General features: G+C 37.0%; 1 protein-coding gene across 1 annotated transcript in view; it reads left to right on the top strand.

The window, feature by feature from the left end:
• The first annotated feature begins 3,928 nt into the window (after nt 1-3,928).
• The window catches only part of CTNNA3 (catenin alpha 3), a 505,620-nt gene continuing 489,478 nt past the window's right edge, over nt 3,929-20,070 (top strand). Inside the window, exons 1-3 of the mRNA XM_065670947.1 lie at nt 3,929-4,054; nt 7,656-7,773; nt 17,340-17,446. Coding sequence (XP_065527019.1) covers nt 17,345-17,446 — 102 coding nt within the window. The 5' untranslated portion in view covers nt 3,929-4,054; nt 7,656-7,773; nt 17,340-17,344. The remainder of the gene's footprint in view (nt 4,055-7,655; nt 7,774-17,339; nt 17,447-20,070) is intronic.

Below are 20,070 nucleotides of genomic sequence, written 5' to 3'. Positions count from 1 at the left end.
GGTCTGAGGGTTTGGATCTGGAGGTTGAGGGAACACTTGAGTTCAGTTGTTCTACCTCAGGCTTTCCTTGAAAGGTGAAACCCTATACCCTAACCATTCTAAGTCCATAGGCTTTTGCCCGCTTACAAGGAACAAAGAATTGTGAAGAAACATACAGAACATACATGCAGTACCCTGCGCCACTGAAACCTGGAAGCAGACTCAGTGTTCCTTTTTTATCACAATTTGCAATGTCCAAATTCTATATTTTGAATGTAGGAGTCTTTATTTCCTAGAGGGACTAAGAAGAAACTTACTATTTTCTTTAAATGAGAGGTGCCTTTATTTTGTGTTGATGGGATCTAGGACTAGAGTTAAATGTGCAAGTTCAGTAAAACATAATAAATCATGAGAGTTGTCAGGCTTGTATAAATGACACACAAAGTGTTACATTTAACCAACTGAATTCAAGTTAAGTCTTGAAAAACTTGGTGTCTATTTTAAATTGTTACTTGAGCAATGCTAGAGTGACCTCCAGTGTTCCTTGTGCAAGCTGCAAGTAAAAGAGCCAATAGGATGTGTTTGCAGGTACCACATGCAGAAAGATCAGGTTTAAGCACTTTCATATAATAATCTTTGAAGATGAGCAGTGATCAAAAAGGGATTAGGGGAGAATGTTGTAATTTGCTGAGGGCTATTTGAATTCTAGCGCTTCACTATGAAGCTACTGTGCTCCCAAGACAGAAGGTGATCTTACTACAACAGAAATCACTAAAAATATTCTAAAGAAAGCCTCAACTAAAATAGCATTGCAGTGTTAAATTATTGAGATGGGGAAGCTCAATATCTAAAAAAGTCATTAAAACCTTGAGATACAAGCCTGAAGTAAAACTCTGAAATTCCTGAAATGTAATACGGTCTGCTGCAAGAACTGGACAGCCTCTGCATGTACAGGTGTTTAATTAATAAAGCACGCCCTCCTCTACATAATCTTCTTTTAAAGACCTTAAAGTCTGAGATATATGGCTACCTTAAGGGGCTGAAGCAATGTAAGGAGAGAGAGATAAAATGAAAAATGGTCTTGGGTAGTTCGAGTATGATAGACCTTCCACAGCATTCAAGTAAGCACTTGGCTTTTAGATGCTGCAGCCATCTGCTCAGGTAGTCTTTTACAGACATCAGAGAGGGAGATTCTTGTCCATGGCAGGCAAGGGTAAGCTCACCTACTTTAGAATGGTGTGAGAAATTCTTCAGAAATACTTTCCAGTAGCCATTGAGCAGCCCTTAAGATGACTAGTTACGAGACTAACAGCCTGCTAACCTAAGCATTTGGTATGTCATAGGCTGAAATTAGCTAAGTTTATGCATATATATGTCTAATGTGCATACAATGATATTGTCAAAGAATTGGTTCATTATCAGAATTCATGCATATAACATTGCTTTATTAATGTATTGTTCTATAGATCTAGAATTTTTGAACATATGGCACCTGTTTTTAAGTAGGAATAAGAATTACAGCTGACAGCCTCCAGGATTGTGGTATTTAGAAAGTTTTCCTAAACTGAAAATGTAATTATAATACGCCTGCTTTCGAAATTCAAACTAAATGAAAACCATCAGTGCCTAGAGTTTTTCTTCATGGCAGTACTACAGGTGAAGTAAACACTAAAAAAAGCTTTGGTGTATCTCATGGGCCTTTAATGAAGATGAAACTGGTCAAAAAAGAACACAGGTAACAGATTATATTTCTAACTGGATAAGTGCATTTAGGAAAGTAAACTTATCTCCCAAAAGAATCTTCAAAGTTTTATTTCTTAATTTATTACCTTATTACCTAAAACTAGCAAGAGCTGGACTCTGGAATAGGTAACAAAGAGAACTCTGGTTTAGGACTTAGATAAAATAATGGTACTAGATAGCTTTGCCCATATTTTTTTCAAGTCTAATTTCTGTAAGTGAAGATGACAGATACTGCAGAATTTTTATTAGGAATATGGACAGTTTAACCAACCAGTAGAAAAAATGTGCAAGTTATAATCAGCTTCAAATATATTCTTCAGCATTAAATAATCTTTATATTGTTACTGTCTTCTTTAAAAATACAGGACTGAGCCCCAAGCATTTCAACGCTTCTGTTTTCTTGCCTTTTTTGACCTCAGGTGCAACTTTCATTCAGTAATGCCTAACCCACCCCTTCTCATACATTTGCTCTGTGGCTTCTTACTTAATCAATCTCTGTCAGCTTCACAATTGCAATAGTTTCAACATTTATTCCTGATAGAAATATTAATATGTTGTATTTGTGATGCTTGCAACAGAAAAATTAGCTTAGATTCTGCCTGAGTTAACAAGAAAACCAGCCATGTCAGTGGAACAGTAACTTTGTGCCTATATGTAATTTAAAATATTCAAGAGTAAATTTTACATCTCTCTTGAAGAATGTGAGTGAATTAATGAACCTGACACAAATTGTGTATTAAAACATCAGAAAATCTCCCTGTTGATCAATGACTGGCTTAACCACATTTGTGCCTAAACATAAAATCTGTAGTATTGGCAGGTTGCAATTATTCTGGGTAAACTACCACTTTAATTTTAATTCCTTTTAAGCCTCAGTGGTAGATTGTAGCAATAAACTTTTGCAATTCTTTACACATATAAAGTAAAATTCTTTGTATATTTTCAATTATAAAACTTTGAATGTAGGAAAGCTAAAACTGAGTCACAGAACAGATGCAACTTTGATTATCCTTTGTAGTCAGTTTACCACAAGTCTTTCAACTCAGTGTCCTCGTTTCAAATTAAGCTTCTACATATACATGTTATAGAATATTAGAAAATCTACTAATTACACATCTACTGTTAGCATTTTGCTTGTGCAGAAATGCACGGTATACAACATTAGCACTCGTTAAAAGTTTGTTATAGGTCTATATTGATGATTTATGCTGCTGGCAGGCTGCATGTGGAGAAACACAGTGGTAAGGTGCTTTTGTTGAATTGAGAACCTTGTGATACTCATGATATTATAATAATTTTTGATCTTTGGTTATTCTCACCTTTATAGCTTGTGTTTCATACTTAAGAAAATATTCCTGGTGAAAATGCCAAAAGATAGTTTCAAGAAATAAACTTCAAGCAATGGAAGTATTGAGATTTGTGCCTTTTCTTTGTGTGCATCCATGGAAGATTTAAACATGGGTTCAGGAACTGCAGGCACCGCTGTTTTCTTTCTGACACTCATGGTGATATGATTAATTTTGCAATTAAGCTTCCGTATTGCTAATTTCATACTGCATGGTATGGAGTAGTAGTGGGAAGTAGTGCCTTCTAAGCAGGCTATTTTTAAAGAGTTCTGTCTTTACATAATATTGTTTGTATAAAATTAGTTTATGGATTCAATTAGAGTTCTGATAAGTTTGGTTAATAATGTATAAACATGAATTACATTAACTCTGCTCAGTACTTCCATTAAAATTGAATAAACTAGTAAAGCAACTTAGAAAGAAATTACTAATAACTGAATTCACTTACAGATAACAGCTGAAGGCAAACGGACAGTCAGACTATGGGAAAGTGCTGTCTGTAAAAGAAAAAATTACTATTTCTGGAGTGATTCAAGTGACAGCTAACATCAGGAGTTACTGCAGCAGCGTGACATTTTGCTAAGCAATTCGGGTTTTAAACTTCCTTTGGCCTAGCATGCTCCAGATTAGTCAAGCAAACACGGTACTGCACAATGCCCGTTGTGTCAGATCTTCACGCGAAATGTGTTTAGGAGACAGCTGCCTTGTTTGCAAACACAGTGCAGAACAAGAGCTGTTTATCACACGGTGTGAAGGAAGAAACCTTGTCGAAGCAGCGCCAGGTCGGCGGCCGGCGGGTGCATGAGGAGGGTGAGATTCCCTCCTGTGAAGGTACAGACGGAGAACGAGGGGCAGCGCGTCCCCACCGCGAGGGAAGGCAGGCGTTGGGGCGGGTGCCCGGCCCTGGGGCTGTGGCGTGCGCAGAGCCGTTGGGGCGGGGCCGCGGCCGTTGGAGGGCATTGAGCGTCGTGGCGGTGTGAGGGGAGGTTGGTCGTGTTCTGCTCCCGTTCAGGGAGAGTCGGAGCAGAGTAGCGTGTGGGTTCCCTTCACCTCCGGACCACCCTCTGCCCGCGTGGGTTTTCGTGCCTATCCCAAGTAATCGGGCAAGAGCATCCGTGTCCTGTGGAGGGGGAAAAGGAGCAGAGAGTGGGAGAAGGGAGTGATGGAAACAGGGAGCTGGGAATGTTGGACTGCAGGTTGTAACGGGACTGTGTGTATGCAGCAGGCTGTTGAGGCAGTCCCCTCAACGTAGAAACTGGGAAGACAGGGGCAAAAAGAGGTATATGAATGTCTCCTCTTAGTGAAAATAGAATGTGTCTCAGAGAGGTGTTTCTAGATACAATGGTAGTGCTCTGTTGTATTATGAATCTGGTTGCTTTTTGCTCAGAGCTGTTCGGGCATTTCAAACTGACTTCTGTGGCATGAATGGTATGAGCATGTTAAGTAGGTGAAAATATATTTTGTACAGGGGCTTTGTCAGCTGTGTTTTAATGTAGCATCTTCTTTTATCCGTTTTGCTAGCCCACTTTCCAGGGAAATGTATGCACTCACCTCTGCTGCCCTGTTTCTGACCTGTCACACACGTATCTTTACCAGCAACTGCCTCAGCAAAATTTGAAAGTGCTTACAGGGTCTTTTGTAACAAGGTGATTCTTTTCAGTGGTTTGGGGTGGCAAGACCCTTGTTCACAACCTGCCTATTCTGACTGCAGCTCTGAAGTTACCAGAGCTTTTGAAGTAATCCTTAACAATCATCACAAATTCGGGATAAAAATGGAGGGGAAGAAAGGTTGGGAGCAGGGTTTTGAGTCCTTTTGTTGTTAGCTTCTTTTTCTCTGTTGGGTTAAACCTTGTAATATTGCTTAGTAGCTATGCAGCTTGGTTGGTGCATTTTGTTTTAGAAAGTTCAAGAGTAATTTACCTTGGATGAGAGAATGAGGTGACTGCAGTGTATAGAGTTCATGCAATTTGTCAGAGGAATTGCCAAGTTTATGGCCTGGAAGAAGCTATTGAGTTCTGAAAGTACCTGAACAATGATCATCTACTTTGTAAACTTCTTAAATTTAACAGAAAAGGAGAGAAATATTTGAAAAAAGGAAAAATAATCTTATCTAAAAAGATAGTTTTTAAAATAAGTGTAGAACAAGGGAGTTGAGGAAAAACATCCAACAAGTGTTACTTTGTGATTAGTTTAATGTAGTTTCCACAGCAAAATGACTGGTATTTCTGTGATGAGAGGTCATTTTTTCTGTGTGGATGCCATTGAATTGGATTGGCCAGCAAAACACTGCGTGGCAGATTAAGAAATTAGTAGTGAAAGATGGGCTAGGTATAGAAGTCAAAGGATTAAATTTCACAAGATGTAAAGTTATAGGTAGTCGTGACTAGATAATAGATAGCAGATGTTAGAGGCATGGACAAGGTTACACAAAGGCTGTTAAGGAAATCTGGAAGACAGCCAAAGTGGAAAAGTATAGTATATAGTAGTTTACAGTACCCTATACCTTTAACCTATTTTTAGATATTGTGTGTGGAATGTTTTAATGGTGCTTAAGAAGTGGTGCTGCAGTGGTATTTGCAGTGGCACTGCATGACTTCAAAACTTCTCATGACATGTGCCTGCCACTTTCACAGGTGACCTTCACAAGTGACCTATTAAGCCAAATTCAAGTGGAAAAGCTTTCTAGCAACGAATGAATAGGAGGGGTTATTTTTTAAGCTAAAGACAACTTGTGAATGATTCAAGTGCCAGAGCATACATGTCTAGAGGCATTTTAAGACATATATGGCCTCATCAAGAATCCCCATATCCAGCCCTGGCATATGTAGTTGAAGTCTATTAAGAAACCTACAGGGGCCTGGGGGCTTGTATTATGGACGCCCTACTACTCTAAGGTGGCACTAGCAGCTTAGGTTAAGCAACTGAATCCAGAACAAAGAACTTTAAATAAAATCGGTATTTTTCACACCTCTCCTTAGTGTACCTGTTAAAATAAGGAGGATCTTTGTTCAGCACTGTAGTAATTTGCTTAATTTATGAAGCACTAAAGTAGTTGCAAAGATTTAATGATTAAAAAAGGTGTAATAGGTATCAACTGTGTAACTCCACTTGTCTATATTCAATCTTTCAGTTAAGTCAATTCTGGTTTTGTTTGTTCTTAACCTTCAAATAACATTCATAAAGTAAGAGAGCTGAGAAATGCTGAGAAGTACTGTAACTGCAGTTAGTTAAGATTTAGACTTGCATTGTATCACACAGATTTAATATAGTGCCAAGAAAATCAAATCTTGTTCATGCTTTCTGAATTCATGAGTTGAAGGTGAGTAAAGAAAGGGTTTTGTTTCAAGGTTGAACCCAGAAAAAAATTCTGAGGAATGAATTCTGAATAAAATTGTAAGTTTAATGTGGCAATAGTAGGTACATTTCGCCATATTAAATTATTGCATCTTCTGGGAAAGTGTGCTTAGTTTCTGTGAATAATATTTGATGCTTTTACAGGGGAACAAATCTGTAGTATCTTCTGTATACACTTTTTATCTGCCTTTCAAATCTTTCGTTCTATGCTTCAAGTGCAGAAGATGCTATTGAAATCTGTTGGCCACTGCATGATAGGGCCTAATGTGATTGATTTCACCTCTCCCTCATTCCCTCCAGTTATTTCAGTACTCTCTCTTATGCTTGTCCAAGGCTTGTTTTTTTTTTCCTCACCTGTGAGTAGTCACATGTGAGCCCATTGCTCAGGTCTCAATCTCTCTCTTTTTTCTTTTTCTTTCTCTTCCTTTCCTTCTAGTCGAACCTCTCCAATAATGTTAGCTGGTATCAGATTACCTCAACCTTCATGCTGTATCTACCCTTTTAACCTCTAAATCAACTAAAAATAGCCGAATTGCTGTGCTTGAAATTTTCCAAAAAGAAAATTCAGCCTGACACATGTACTTTATGCAATTTTTCTGATTGAATGGTTTAGTGCCATTAAGATCTTAAGCAGCAGAATGGAGAGTCTCTAGCAGAATAGATAGAAGTCTTGAGCAACCTCTGCCTTTTCAGAGTTTCTATTTTTTTTTACATGAGTGCTTTTGCATACTACACTTTAGGGTACTCAAATTTGTATAACTTCACTCATGTCCTTTGCTCGAATGGCTGCCCTGGTGGAAAGTCTTATAAATGTGGGGTTATCTGTCTAGAAATATATTTCGAATATTTTGTGAAGGTAAATGAAGAAGGTTGTCATGTAAAGCATAGTTTATATGAACTTTTATAATATGTACATTGCAACTGTATTTGACCTGGGTTTTACAATAATAGCCTTTGCTTTCCTTCTTCCCCTTTCTGCTCTAGTGTTTGAAGTAAGCCTCATTGATTTCTCAGGGGCCTTTGCCGTTGACTTAAATGGCGTATGATGTAAGGTGTAGAAGCTCAGTGCCAAACTGTGTTTGCAAGTCTAGGAATGAGCTTGGGGTTTCTTTAAGTGACGTTTTCAGTAGCAACTTGTCAGTGCAGACAGGAATTAACAGTTTAGGAGGAGGTCCCAAATGATTATAGCCCTCCCCATTTTGACTCTCTTCCCCCCTGTTTTGTTTCTCATAGACTAGGAATGACAGGAACCATTTGCTGTCTCACTGTCAGTGCCTCTGGAGTCAAGCTGCATCAAGAGTTCTTCACGGCGCTGTTTCTAGGATCTCTTGTTAGATTCTCAATTCAGAAGGTAAGATTGAAAAGGAATGCAGGGAATTTTCCACTTAGTGAAAGTACATGAAGCTGTGAATGGAACTATAGTTGCTTAATCAAATAATCAGCTCAAAAGTTTGACTTAAAAAGCTGATATTTCTTAACTGACTTTCTAGAAAAAACTTTTAAACATTTTTTTTAATGTTCTGCATATTTTTAAATCATAGTGGCCTTGTCACTTGAAGTCAGTAGTCAAAGTTGTACAATGTGTTTGCCTATTTTCCAAATATGAAAAAGCATGTTGGAATACTGGAAAAGGAACTGTAAATGTTTCATGGGTGCTGTTATTGTAAAAAGTTTAGCTTGCCTCTTGGCACTTTACTCAATTTTGCATCTAAGTCAAGGAAGGTTCGTGTAAGTGTACATTTATCATCTCAATGTTGGAAATACTGAATTACTGTACAAGGAAATTTTATGCAATTACTTTTGATTTTAAAATATGAAAGGCACTTGTTTAAGAGTGAGGAGTAATGGAGGGCTGTTACATTCAATATAACACTTGACATATTTAAAAAACTTCATGTATACATTTTCCTTTATGTAAAATCCATTTGGATTCCTTTTATTAAAGAACTACGCTCACAGCTAGTGAAGACCAAAAGGCATCCAACAGTAAAGCATTAGGCCTGGTGATAGGCATTTAGAAAAAAAAATGCATAATGAATTGTTGCTGTTCTCTGCTATTCCTATTTAGTTGGTTAATTTTAGGAAGCTAATCCACCTCAAAACAAACTTGGTTTTTCTTGGTTTGTTTTTTTTTTTTTTTTTTAATTCTTTTTTTTCTTTTTTTTTTTATTGGCTCCTTTTTAGCCAAGTCATTTTGAATTGTAATGAGAGCAGATGTATAAATGGGCAGGAATGTCTTTAGTCTTTATTTCTGAAGCTGTTTCGCCAGAAATGATGTATCAACTAAGTAGGGTTTTTCTTCTGAGATGCATTTTGATTTGAAACTGATTGTCTGAGTTGATAGAGGAAATAGGGTGGCATACAGCACCAGGAACCCCACTAGAAGAATTAATCTGCATGTCAGAGGTCTGGCCATGTATACAGGCATGGCATGGTGGGATTGTGGTTTTGCTTAAATACTGTTTTTGCTGTTCCCTGTATTTTTGATCGTGCTTTTGTAGGTGTTAGGTAACCAGCTGCTAGCTGCAACATCCCAAACAATGCAGTTTGAGAACCATTTCTTTTGTTTTCATGCATATCTCATAATTAATATATACTCAAGAGGTATCAATCACATTTGTTACCTTTAATTTTGGGATTGTTTTGTATGTGTCTGTAGATAACAGGGAAGAAGGGTTATTATATTGGGGTCACTGGACAAAAATAATGCAAACCTTTATATCAATTTGAAAATAGTTACATAAAATGGCATGTAATGGTGACACATCCTGGGGTAATGCTTAGGTATGAAACTACAAAATCAGTTGTCAAGAGTAGCAGCTCTAAAAAGAAAAGGGAAAACCATGGGTTTTAACTCATTGCAACTAAGAGAGACATTTATTAAGCAAAGCAGTGTAGTATAATGTTGCCATAGGTAACCCTCAGCAAATAACAAAAAGGGGAAATGAGGAGACTGCATTTAATAAAAATAAAACTTAAAATCCTCTTAGTAGCACTTCGTTGATATTTTTCTTGTCCATTTTTTTAATGAGTTGAACAAATCCTATTTTTAGTGGAAGGTCAACTTGAACTTTATTTAAACAGAGTCTCTGGTTCTGAACAGAGATAGGAGCACTTTTAAAGTGATAACAAAAGAAAGGGCTTGGAGCCAGACCTCTTAACCTGTTGTTACCAGCACAGGATAGCCGTCCATGTAGGAACTTAATGTCACTTAAATAGAGAGGGATCCTTGTTCTGTGCTCAAAGTGCATGTGGTGAAAATAGCACAGAGACTCATATGGAAGGATTTTTTTTTTTTTTTGGTTAAGAGTTTGAAATGGGTCTAAAGAGTATTAATGAAAACCTTTCAATTTTGAATGAAATGCTGCCATATTACGTCACACCACTGTCTTGTCTTTTTTGAACCAAATGCTTTTTCAGCAGTTCTGAGATCAAAAGCTCCAGTACCTCCAAAAAAGTACCTGGAAGAAGTGTTAAGAAGATAAGATTGGCAAAGCATTTCTAAGCCAAGCAGGATAGGTGTTGGTTAAAAAGCAGAGTCTGGCATGCTAGTGCAAAGCCAAAAGTTCTGTAGCTGTAGGCCATAGAATTCACACCTCTGATGGAACATCTAGAATTTGCCAGTATGTGTATGCATTCAACCAAGGCAGTAACTGTGATAGTATGTTTAAGGGAGAAGGAATGCATTAACTGACCTTACTATGACGAAGTGCTAGTATCTGGGTAACTTTGACATGAGTATGGAAGATGAGGTTATATTCTTATATTTCTAGTGTAAATTGTATCTGGTAATCCTTAGCCTGCTTATTGGCCCCAGTTAAGGTGTGAATAAGGTAGTCTCGTGACCAGATGGTTGTATCCCAGCACTCCATCCCTGATTCTGCCACTGGCATTTTGTGTGATCTTAAGTGAATAATTTTTCCTCTATGATTGTATTTCCTCATGTGATATTGGAAGATGACCTCTGCCTGAAAAACTGCTTTGATGAAATACACTGTAGAAAAAGTAGAGATGACTATTAAATAAGGAAGAGAGCACGTTATGAATATTGTCTTAATTTGTTATCTCACTAGACATCAGAAAGTCTGCATGACAAAAGTTCAGTACTTTCCCCCATCTCAAACTTTTTTCCAGAAACCTTAGTTAAACGTTTCCATGCCCTTAGGTGAGTTGTAACCTGTTCCTTGCCATATGGAGTCTCCAGCATCCAGTAGGGGCAGGGCTTATACTGTGTTTTTTTCCATGGTACATTCATTATAAGGGATGACATACGACACTGTTTATGCTGAGAATGGTGCTGAAGAACTTGGTGAAAATCTTGTGTCCTTGGGAATTTCAGCTACTTTTTGGAATGTGGTTGAAGTTGGCCAGTGGGTTGAGAAAGTACTGTAGTAGACACAGAGGCAAGTGAAAGGGAATGTAAGAGAAAAATTGCGGGTTTTTTTTTTTTGTTGTTGTTTTTTTTTCCACTCTCAGCATTAAAAATGATCTTCTGGTTACTTCACTGCGTATCTAAATTCCTAAATGTAAAACCTGTTTAAACAAAGTAGTCTTCAGTGAATACTAACAGATTCAAATTTTGGTGCTGCCTTCAGTTCTCCAGCTCTTTTTTGCTTTGTGATGTCTGTGCATTAACAGACATGTTTCCTGTTACTCATGATAAGAGGTGATAAAATCTGGGATGCTTAGAGTGAACCTGACAGGTTTGTGTAGAAATCTAAATAATTTGGCAGGTGCATTATAGGTTTTCATTGGTGTTAAATGGGCCACATTCTTCCCAGGTGTCAGAGGTATCCGTCTATACCAGGCCATGATCTGGCCCACAAAATACACAAGTCTTCAAGCATAAAGTAAAAAGAAAGTCCATGCTGTTATTTTGCAAACAGGACTAGTATATTTTAGTATTCTGAATGTCTTACTTCGTTTATCAGCTAGATGATTAAAAACACAGTGACTGTTGTGGCTTCTGTAAAATGTGATCTGCACTTGGTGTACTGACTCTGTAGCAGTGTTGGCACCAATTAATGAAGCTGTATAATAAATATTGAAGTTAAGAACAAATATTTAAACATACTCTGTTACATATACTCAGCAATGTTTCATGTCTTAGAAGTCTTCAGGTGTCCTGTCCATGTGTATGTTGCTTAAAAATACTAATCCAGACTGGTTTGTTTTAATATTTTTCTTGTCTTTTCTGTTTTTTTAGAAGGCAATATGCCCATGTATTTTATGAAATTGATAGGATAATATATTTTATGTCAGTGTAGTGTAATGTATAACAGAAAAAAAAAAAAGAATCCAATCACATAAAGAAAACAAATTTGGTACCAAGTTACTGGGTGAAGGCCTTATGAATCTCTTTGCTGTCCAGCTCAGAAGTCTGAAACTGAGTCATTGCCTTAGGTCAGAAGCTGGCATACAATCAGAACCGATGGGAAAATAGTAGCTGTGCTGAAAATTACAAGAATAAGTGCCAAAACTATCAGTAATGACATATTTCATGTCTTGTAATTGCTCACAAGCTTTTAAATAATTTTTCCTTTTTTACATATTTTGTGCTCTAGTATATAGCTTTAAGGATGCCCATCCCCCTGCCACCCCTCCAGCAGCCACTGTGTCCTGTCAGTCATCCTGAAATACACTGGAGAGCTTGTCAGGCAGTCCCTTGCAGATGCCTCAGAAGCCAAATAGTGAGGCATAGCAGTTGCACTGTAGTTCCTAACACAAGGAAATTACATAGACAGTTGTTTTAGTGCTGAATATGGACCGTGTATATTCTAGGATAGGTGAGTGATGTGCTGTTGGCTTTCTAATGATCTAGCAGGAAATGGATTATAAAGTTAATGCTTTCTAATTTGTGCAGAATATATTTGGCTCTGCTTTCTAATTAGTTTATCTATGCCTGTATACAGTGTACTTACAGATTGTTTAAAAGCTGCAGGTACTGTGTTCACATTGTGTTGCAAACAATACTGACTTTGTTTTTCTGGTGTCTTTTTTTCCTACACCAAAACACTCGGCAGTTTCAGTTTGGATGTGTCTGCTGAAAAGACAAAATTCTCATTATCTTAAAGTTTGTAGCACTTGGTAGGAGTGTGCAAGTGGCTGCTTTTCTGACTGTTCTGAGACACAACTGTATCTTCTGACACATGCTTAACATCCTAAGTGTTGTAAGAGCTACTGGTCTACAGTGCTGAAATCACCTACTGTAAAGGTTAATATAGCCAAGTGTGGGGTTATAGCAGTCTTTTACCAAAATATCTTGCCATGAAGATCTCCACTGTAATTAGAGGGCAAATTATACTGGAGTAAACATAGGTAATAAAAAAAAAAAAAAGATGGCATGTAATTCTCACTTTCCTGAGGCAAGCACCAAAAAATTTGTCATCTTAATTAAGAAGGTCTAGAAGGACACAAATTCACTTTTTAAGTGAAAGTATCAGCAAAAAACCCCAAATAATCTTTACTGAGTGCATGTTTTTCTTAATCACCTGTTACCCTTCCGTTGATTAAAAAAAAATTCTTTATAAATACTTACTAGCTAGTCTGGTAAATAACAGTAAGAGCCTGGTAAGTTTGAAGTATGCAGTCAGGGTGTCAAGATAATTTAAGAGTTTGTAGTTTTCACTGCATTGGCTTGCAAGCTTGTTTTCATATTGTCTGCTTTAAGAAAGTTTCAGGACATTAACATTTTAGTAAAAAAAACCCCAAAACACACCACAACCAAAAAACCCCCAAAACTAAAAAGGCTAGAATCAGCAAGTGAGCCCAGTCAGCAAGTAAGCCCTTAAGTAGGTTATTTATACCTTAGCATATAATTGAAAATTTCAGAAACAATTATTTTTGCAATTGACTTTCAGTTAATAGTAAGTTATGCCCCTGACCCAAGGCTAAAAAGCTATTGCTTAGTTCAAAATCCTGTCAAGCCGGGGCTCAAGCAAAGAATAAAAGTGCTTATGTTAGATAATATGCTAAGGTTAGAAAACAAAGCTCAAAGCTCTCAAAACAACCCCAAAACCCAGAAAGGGGAAAGTTACAGCACATGTACTCACATTTTTCAGATCTGCAAAAGTAGAATTGGATTTGAAAAGCTTCACAAGTTTGAGACTGCTCAGGATTCTGGAGCACAGTGGTCTCTTATTATGGAAAATTACAGCTACATTTTTATCAGCCAAATTTGACCAGATCTGATCATAATAGATGACCTGTAGTATAGGAAGTTGTGCTGTGAGAATGGCGAGCAGCTCCTACTGTAAGCAGCCAAGTTTTTATTCCTGATTTTTGAGTAAACTAGTTGCTAATACCCTTCTATCGAGGAATTGAGGGGAAGCCACTGTAAAGTTAAAGCATGAGTGTATCTGCAGAAAAAGTAACATGAAAGTCATCTAGTGATTTCTTCAAATCTCAGTAGAAGTATGAAGTGCTGTCTCCATCCAGTTCTTATGTGTCCTCTTCAACTGATGTATGTCTTGACCAGAAAAAAAAATGCACAGCACGGTCAATACCCTCTATTTGCAACTGTTGTGAAGGATTTCAGAAGTACCTGTGTACTGGGGCGCTTGTGAAAATGTAAAATACTAGGGTTGTGAACCAGCAATACCATAAAAAATTTTTTTTTTTTTAATGTGAATAAAAGGCAGATTCATTGAAATGCTGACCAAAGATTCAGAGAACCAGTGAACTGCAGATAGTAAAAAAAAAAAAAAAACCAAAGTCTGTCTTTTCAAAGATGTAAGATTTTGTGGTTTGATGCCATCTCAGTGAAGCTGGAGTAGAATAACTTTTTTTAATTAAAAGCCTTTTTGGTTGAGGGGTGGACACAGCAGAAGCAGTTTTTCAGAAGTGTGGGTGCTTCTCTGCTGTATGTTTGTAGGCTGCACCATCATGCTGACAGGCAGAGACAGGATACACTGTTTGCCAACACTGTTGAATTTGCCATACGCTGCTCTTTTGTTATGGGAGTAACATTTTAAGAAGCTATTAAATAGCCAATGTGGTTTGGAATTAAAGCTAACTGAGAAGACCAGGGATGTCAGTGACACACATTTGTGACTTTCAGAGGAAGTTATTAGTGCTGTAGGAAAGTTTACTTTAACAGGTTAAAAAAGGAGGTCTCATTAATATTTGCTTTCTTTGATTCAAGAGCTTGTGTGTAGGTCCGAATGTCAGTGGGAACCTGGCTTCCAGGCCGCTAATAGCTGCCTTGCTAATAAAACAGTGTTGCTGGAAATAACTCTATAGCTGTAGCTATAAGAAAGCCTGAATTTTAATCAACTTTGCAGACACACAACCTTTCTTGAATGTTCGTTGTTCAATAAAATGATGCAGCTGTCCCTCTGAGATTGCGTTTTGTACTAGACCTTTTGCTCTCATGGTTTACAAACTATACTCACATCATTATATATTTAGTGTATTTCCAGAGAATTAGATGGTCGAGAAATTGGTTTCACATTTTAGTTTCCATACGTGAAGAAGCAATGGCTATTAACAGGAAGGATCACTCTAGGTAAAAAGCAAAAAAACCCACAACTGTTTATGTGAGCACATAGTGGGCATGTCTTTGGCCTGAGATGTAAGACTAAGCTCTTGGTGCAGATCTTGTCTCTGCACCAAGATGTTATTATAACTGTGCACAGAATGAAAAAGTGAGGTGGTGGTCGTTTTTCATGATGACCTAAGCTGTAGTTGTAGGAAGCCCTCTGGGTGATTGCGGATTTGTCTCTTAGTCATTCCTCTACTAAACAGCAGATGGAAAGAGCCTACCTTATTTCTTGCTTTGTTGCATATACAGTGTATTAAGAATTGATAGCCTGATCATAACAAAGATACTGGGCTAGATGGACTGTTGATCTGATTGAGTAGGATATTTATTATGTTGGATGTGCTTATGGATATTTTGAGTTCATTGAATTTTGATGTCTTCTGTTGCTTGTTGTTATCCTTGGTCTGAAATTCTGAAAACATTAGTTAAGCAAATTTTGGAAACAAAGTACTTTGCCTTCTGGGGGCATGCCCAGACCTACCAGCCTTTACAGCTTTGCTGTGTTTTCAGCTTGTTTTTATCTGAGCGCAGTGAGTAAAGTATTTTACCTTGAGTAAAACAGAACCAGCAGAAGGTACAGAGTCATCCATCTCAAAGGACTTTGTAACAGTTGCAATGTGGCTTCCTGAATAAGAGGTGTGGTCTGTACACTTACTTGCATAGCTACAACTTCATCATACATAACACTTTGAGCTAGTAGGAGAGCTGCAGTCCTTTTCCTGACTAGGAGCCACCACTTGTTTCTGAAATAGTGAATGATGAGAAGGCTCAGTTCCCTTCAAACAGAGGGGTAAGTTAAACTGGAGTATTTCAAAACCGTTGGAGTATCCTACCTACTGGTTCATTGGGCAGAAAGAGAACTGCTGACACTGGTGATCTGGGGAGTCTCAAGCTTTATTTCCTTGCAGTTTTGTACAACTGTCTAGAAGTTAAATGTGTAAAATAGGGCCAAATAATTTGCATTGACGTTTCTGTAGTTCTCTTTCTGTTATTAATGTCCATGGAAGGAAAACTATAATTCTGGTCAGTCTGATTTCAAGTTTTTGTTCTCTTTATCTTTTGACTAGGAATTAAAATTGAAATATCGGTTCTTTAGGCTATATGCTATCACTTCACTGTATGCGGCCTGAAACTGTGAACTTAAGGGTGCGACTAGTGTAGCTTGTAATAAAAGAGTAAACTTGGCACTTGTAACCTTTAGTAAGAATACTAAAACACTGAATTACCTTTAACCTTAATTCTTTAGTAATTGCTCTTATTATCTTTGCTTGCAAGTGAAATGTGGAGTGAATATTCTGTGATAAACAATTCAGATCTATTTCTACGCAACTTGCTATAGAAACCCTAAAGCTACTGTCCTATATTAAACCAATACTAGGTTCACTGGAAGGTGACAATATATCTCTTTAGCCTCCAAAATTGCAGTACCTTATTACTTTGTTTTATAGAGCAGCAATGCTTGTAATAAGTCCTGCTTAAAAAAGATGGATATCCACTATATTTGTATCCGAAGTCTTTATTGGCTAAAAGGGCTCTGCAGAGCTATGTTTTATGGGAAGTTAAGTTACTGGAAAATTTAAAATGTCTTTTATTTTGGAACAATAATCAGTTGCATTCCTAATAGAGCACAGTTATAACTGTTGACACACACATACTACACTGTGGCTAAAGGCCCGAACCACAGCTCAGTGAACTCAGTGAAAAGCCTTAAATTAACATCAGTGGACTTTGGATCAAGGTCCTAATGAATGATTTATTCACTTGAAAGACCCTACTTAGCTTTACTTTCATCTAATTGACTTCAGTAATAGCCTTTCTTGACACTTAGAAAATATTTGTTATTGCAGGGTGTAAAATAACTAAATGCTTTACTTTTCTCCTGCCATTAATTGTTAGGACTTTTAAGGGCTGCTGTATTTTTGTTCTTAAAGAGTTAATTATGAGCATTGCAATTTGGAACTGATAAGATACAGGTATTGTGCACATAGTGTTAATGATTTTGTTTTAATTCAATAATGTAATGTATAATTTGGCTTTAAAGCTCCTTTTTATTGACTACTAGAGAACTCACATTCAGAGGTCTTCTAATGCAATTAGCTGTATGTATTTTTTAATAGATGGTAAATTCTCTGGAACAGAAGACAAGGAATTATATGTACTTTAAATCTGTAATTTTATAGTTTATCAAGGTATCTGCATATATTTTCACAATTTAGAAATGAGGAATCTGAAAAAATAATCTCTTGAAATTCTAAGTGTGTTCTGGAGCCACCTCTGTACTCTTGACTGTACAGAGGCACAGAGGCAGCAAGACTTGTGGTTGTGGGTAATAGTTGCTTATTGCTTTTTTTGTTTTGCTTTGTTTTTATACCTAGGTGAAATGTCAACAAAAGTGCCAAGCATTAAACTGAAAATTGATCCTCGGGATCTGCAGATCCAGACCTTTACAGTGGAGAAATTATTGGAACCATTGATAATTCAGGTATTTTAGTATTGCAAATAATAAATTGGATAACAATGTTTAAATGTAAAATACACTGCAAATGATTTCCAACATATGAAAAGTTTTGTATTGCAAGTAGTGGACAGGGTGGAAAAGACAAGCCTTGAAATCTGTAGGTGAGTTTCTTTATCTGAATTTTGGAAAGAATTGCATCTGCACTGAATGCATTTACAAAAATGCTTTCAGGTGTGTTGATAAAACTTCCTTTTTAGGAGGAGCAATTTCACTGTGTATTCCAGTTCTGTTTCAAGTATTAACTGGTTTAATACACAGTGCTTAGTGTATTAAAGATTATCTCATTGTATCTTCTTTTGGCATGGATTACAAATGAGTTTTTTAGTACAATAGAAAGGACATACTTGAAGACCTGACCTCATTTTGCAAATAATGCGTATAACTACGAAAGTGTTAAAAAACCTCTCTAGCAGTATTTATCAGGGTAAAGAACAGAAAGGATATCTATTTTGAAACTCAAGCTGTTTTGAATTTCTCTTCATTGTACTTAGAACAAAAATGTTGGAGTGCCTGCATGTAATTAGTCAATTACACAGAATGCAAGGATGCCCGCTTATCATTATCCTTCAGCTTTGGCAAGATGATACAGAACAAACTACTTATCACAGCTATACACTGCTTATTTAGTGTTCTTTTCCTGGTGCCTAGGGGTGTGTTCACATGGCAGTCTCTGCTCTGACAGTAGTTTGTGTAGGTGCAGATAGGTGTGACTTTATTCAGAATTTCCTTTCACGTGCTAATGTACAAAGAATACTTTGTTGTTTTCCAGGTTGTGAAGATGGTCAGGTATAATTGCAATGAAGTAGATTCAGTGGTTGGTTGAGCTCTTTGTGATGCCTCTTACAAGACTAACTTTTTAATAGGTTATGTTAACAATTGACAAATAAAACTTACTGGGAGGATGACTTGAAGTACACAGAGCAAAGCCAGATAGAGAACTCTACTCTGACTATAACTATTTCTGAACATGCAAAAATTGGAGGTGTACAGCGTAGTAGAAAAAAGCAAAGGCACGTCTGCCAAGTTTTCAATTATTTTTCTCCATTTGCAACTTTTTTTTTTTTTTGAGATAAATAACCATTATGACTGAAACTATTGTTATTTTACTTGGACAGATATTAAAGGAAAAATTAAACCAAACAATTCATTTGACTGCTTTTGGCCACTTAGGTACATGGTAAATTTTCTTATCCCAGGAGTGCAGTTCTTTTCGCACACACTGCTGTGATGACATCTTTCCTTCTTTGTCTGGAGCCAGTCCTTTGCATGGTGTTTCCTTGGGCTTGCCGAAGAGTGGTGATCAGATACAGGGGAACAGTCAGATTCTAGTTAAAGAGGCAGCACATAATGATTGGAGGGAAGAAGAATACTGAGATGAAAGATGAGGACAATAAAATTATGAGTATGTTTGGTGTGATGGTTCATATGTTTATTTAGACTGTCATGTTGAAAAAGTCCTTTATTCCAGAAGTGCTGTGAGTGCAGTAGAAGCTAGGAAAAGCAAAGAAGTGCCGATCATGTTTTGGTTATAAGAAAAGTTGCATTTAAAAGTAATTTAATTTATTGAAATAAGTTTCTCTTTAATAAAGTTGTATTTTCCCCATTTGAAACTTTTGCCTCTCACTAACTCATCCAGTTTCATTATAATCTTCGAAATTTCTTCTCTTATGTTTGACTTCTTTTGATTTTCTTTTCTTCCCTTACTTATTTGTTCCTTCTGGAAGATTCTTTTCTTCAGAAAGTAACTTTTTTCTTTTTATCGTGACTTCATTTCCACCTGCCTTTCATGCATTTTTTTCTGTCTTTATTTATTTAGTTTTGTTTGCGTGTGGTCGATAGTATCTAAAACCTCAGTTAACAGTTCAGTGGTTTGTGGGAAATTGTCAAGCTGGAGCATCATAAGAGGATGGATTGTAAAATCAGTTTCAGAGTAGTAGGAGTAGAGGTCTTGATAGACTGCATTTTAAAACCTTCTCTTGTATACCAGTACGCCCAATTGTGCTCAAGCAGCTGCAACACTGTGGCTCTTTTTAGAGGAGATGAAGAAATGTAAATTTTGGCCTGAGTTCTGCAGGATCAAGCCCCCCTGACATAACAAAGAAATACAGTTCTAAAACAAAACAGAACAGGTTTGGGGTTTTTTTTATACATTATTTTTAAGCTCTTCTCAAGCATCTTTAAAAGGCTTGAGTCTGTGAAAAATTGAAATGCTTTGGTTCAAAGAGAATACAATTTTGACTGTCTCTTCCTCCTCCTAACCTTAATGCTTTGTTTGTTTCATAACAGGATTGTGGGAGGGAAACATATATTGAGTGGAAAGTGCTGTGAAGGGCTCTGCAGAAAGAGAAACTCATATGTTGGAAATGGCATAACTGCATTAGTGTAATTCTGTGACCAGCCTTATAATCTGTATTCTCGTGGGGCTGTATTACTCTGTTTTCTATATATTGCAGAAAATTTTATTAAATCCTATCCAACTGCCTCCTCACCAGAAGGGGTTACATCTGTCTGTGGCCTTCGTTTTATTCCAGGTGCTTTAAGGATATTAGTTTTGAAAGGATGGCTTTCAGGTAAAGTTCTCTGACAAT

The sequence above is a fragment of the Lathamus discolor genome, chromosome 3 (genome assembly GCF_037157495.1).
Source record: "Lathamus discolor isolate bLatDis1 chromosome 3, bLatDis1.hap1, whole genome shotgun sequence".
NCBI lineage: Eukaryota > Metazoa > Chordata > Aves > Psittaciformes > Psittacidae > Lathamus > Lathamus discolor.
This window is presented reverse-complemented; position numbering and strand designations above follow the sequence as displayed.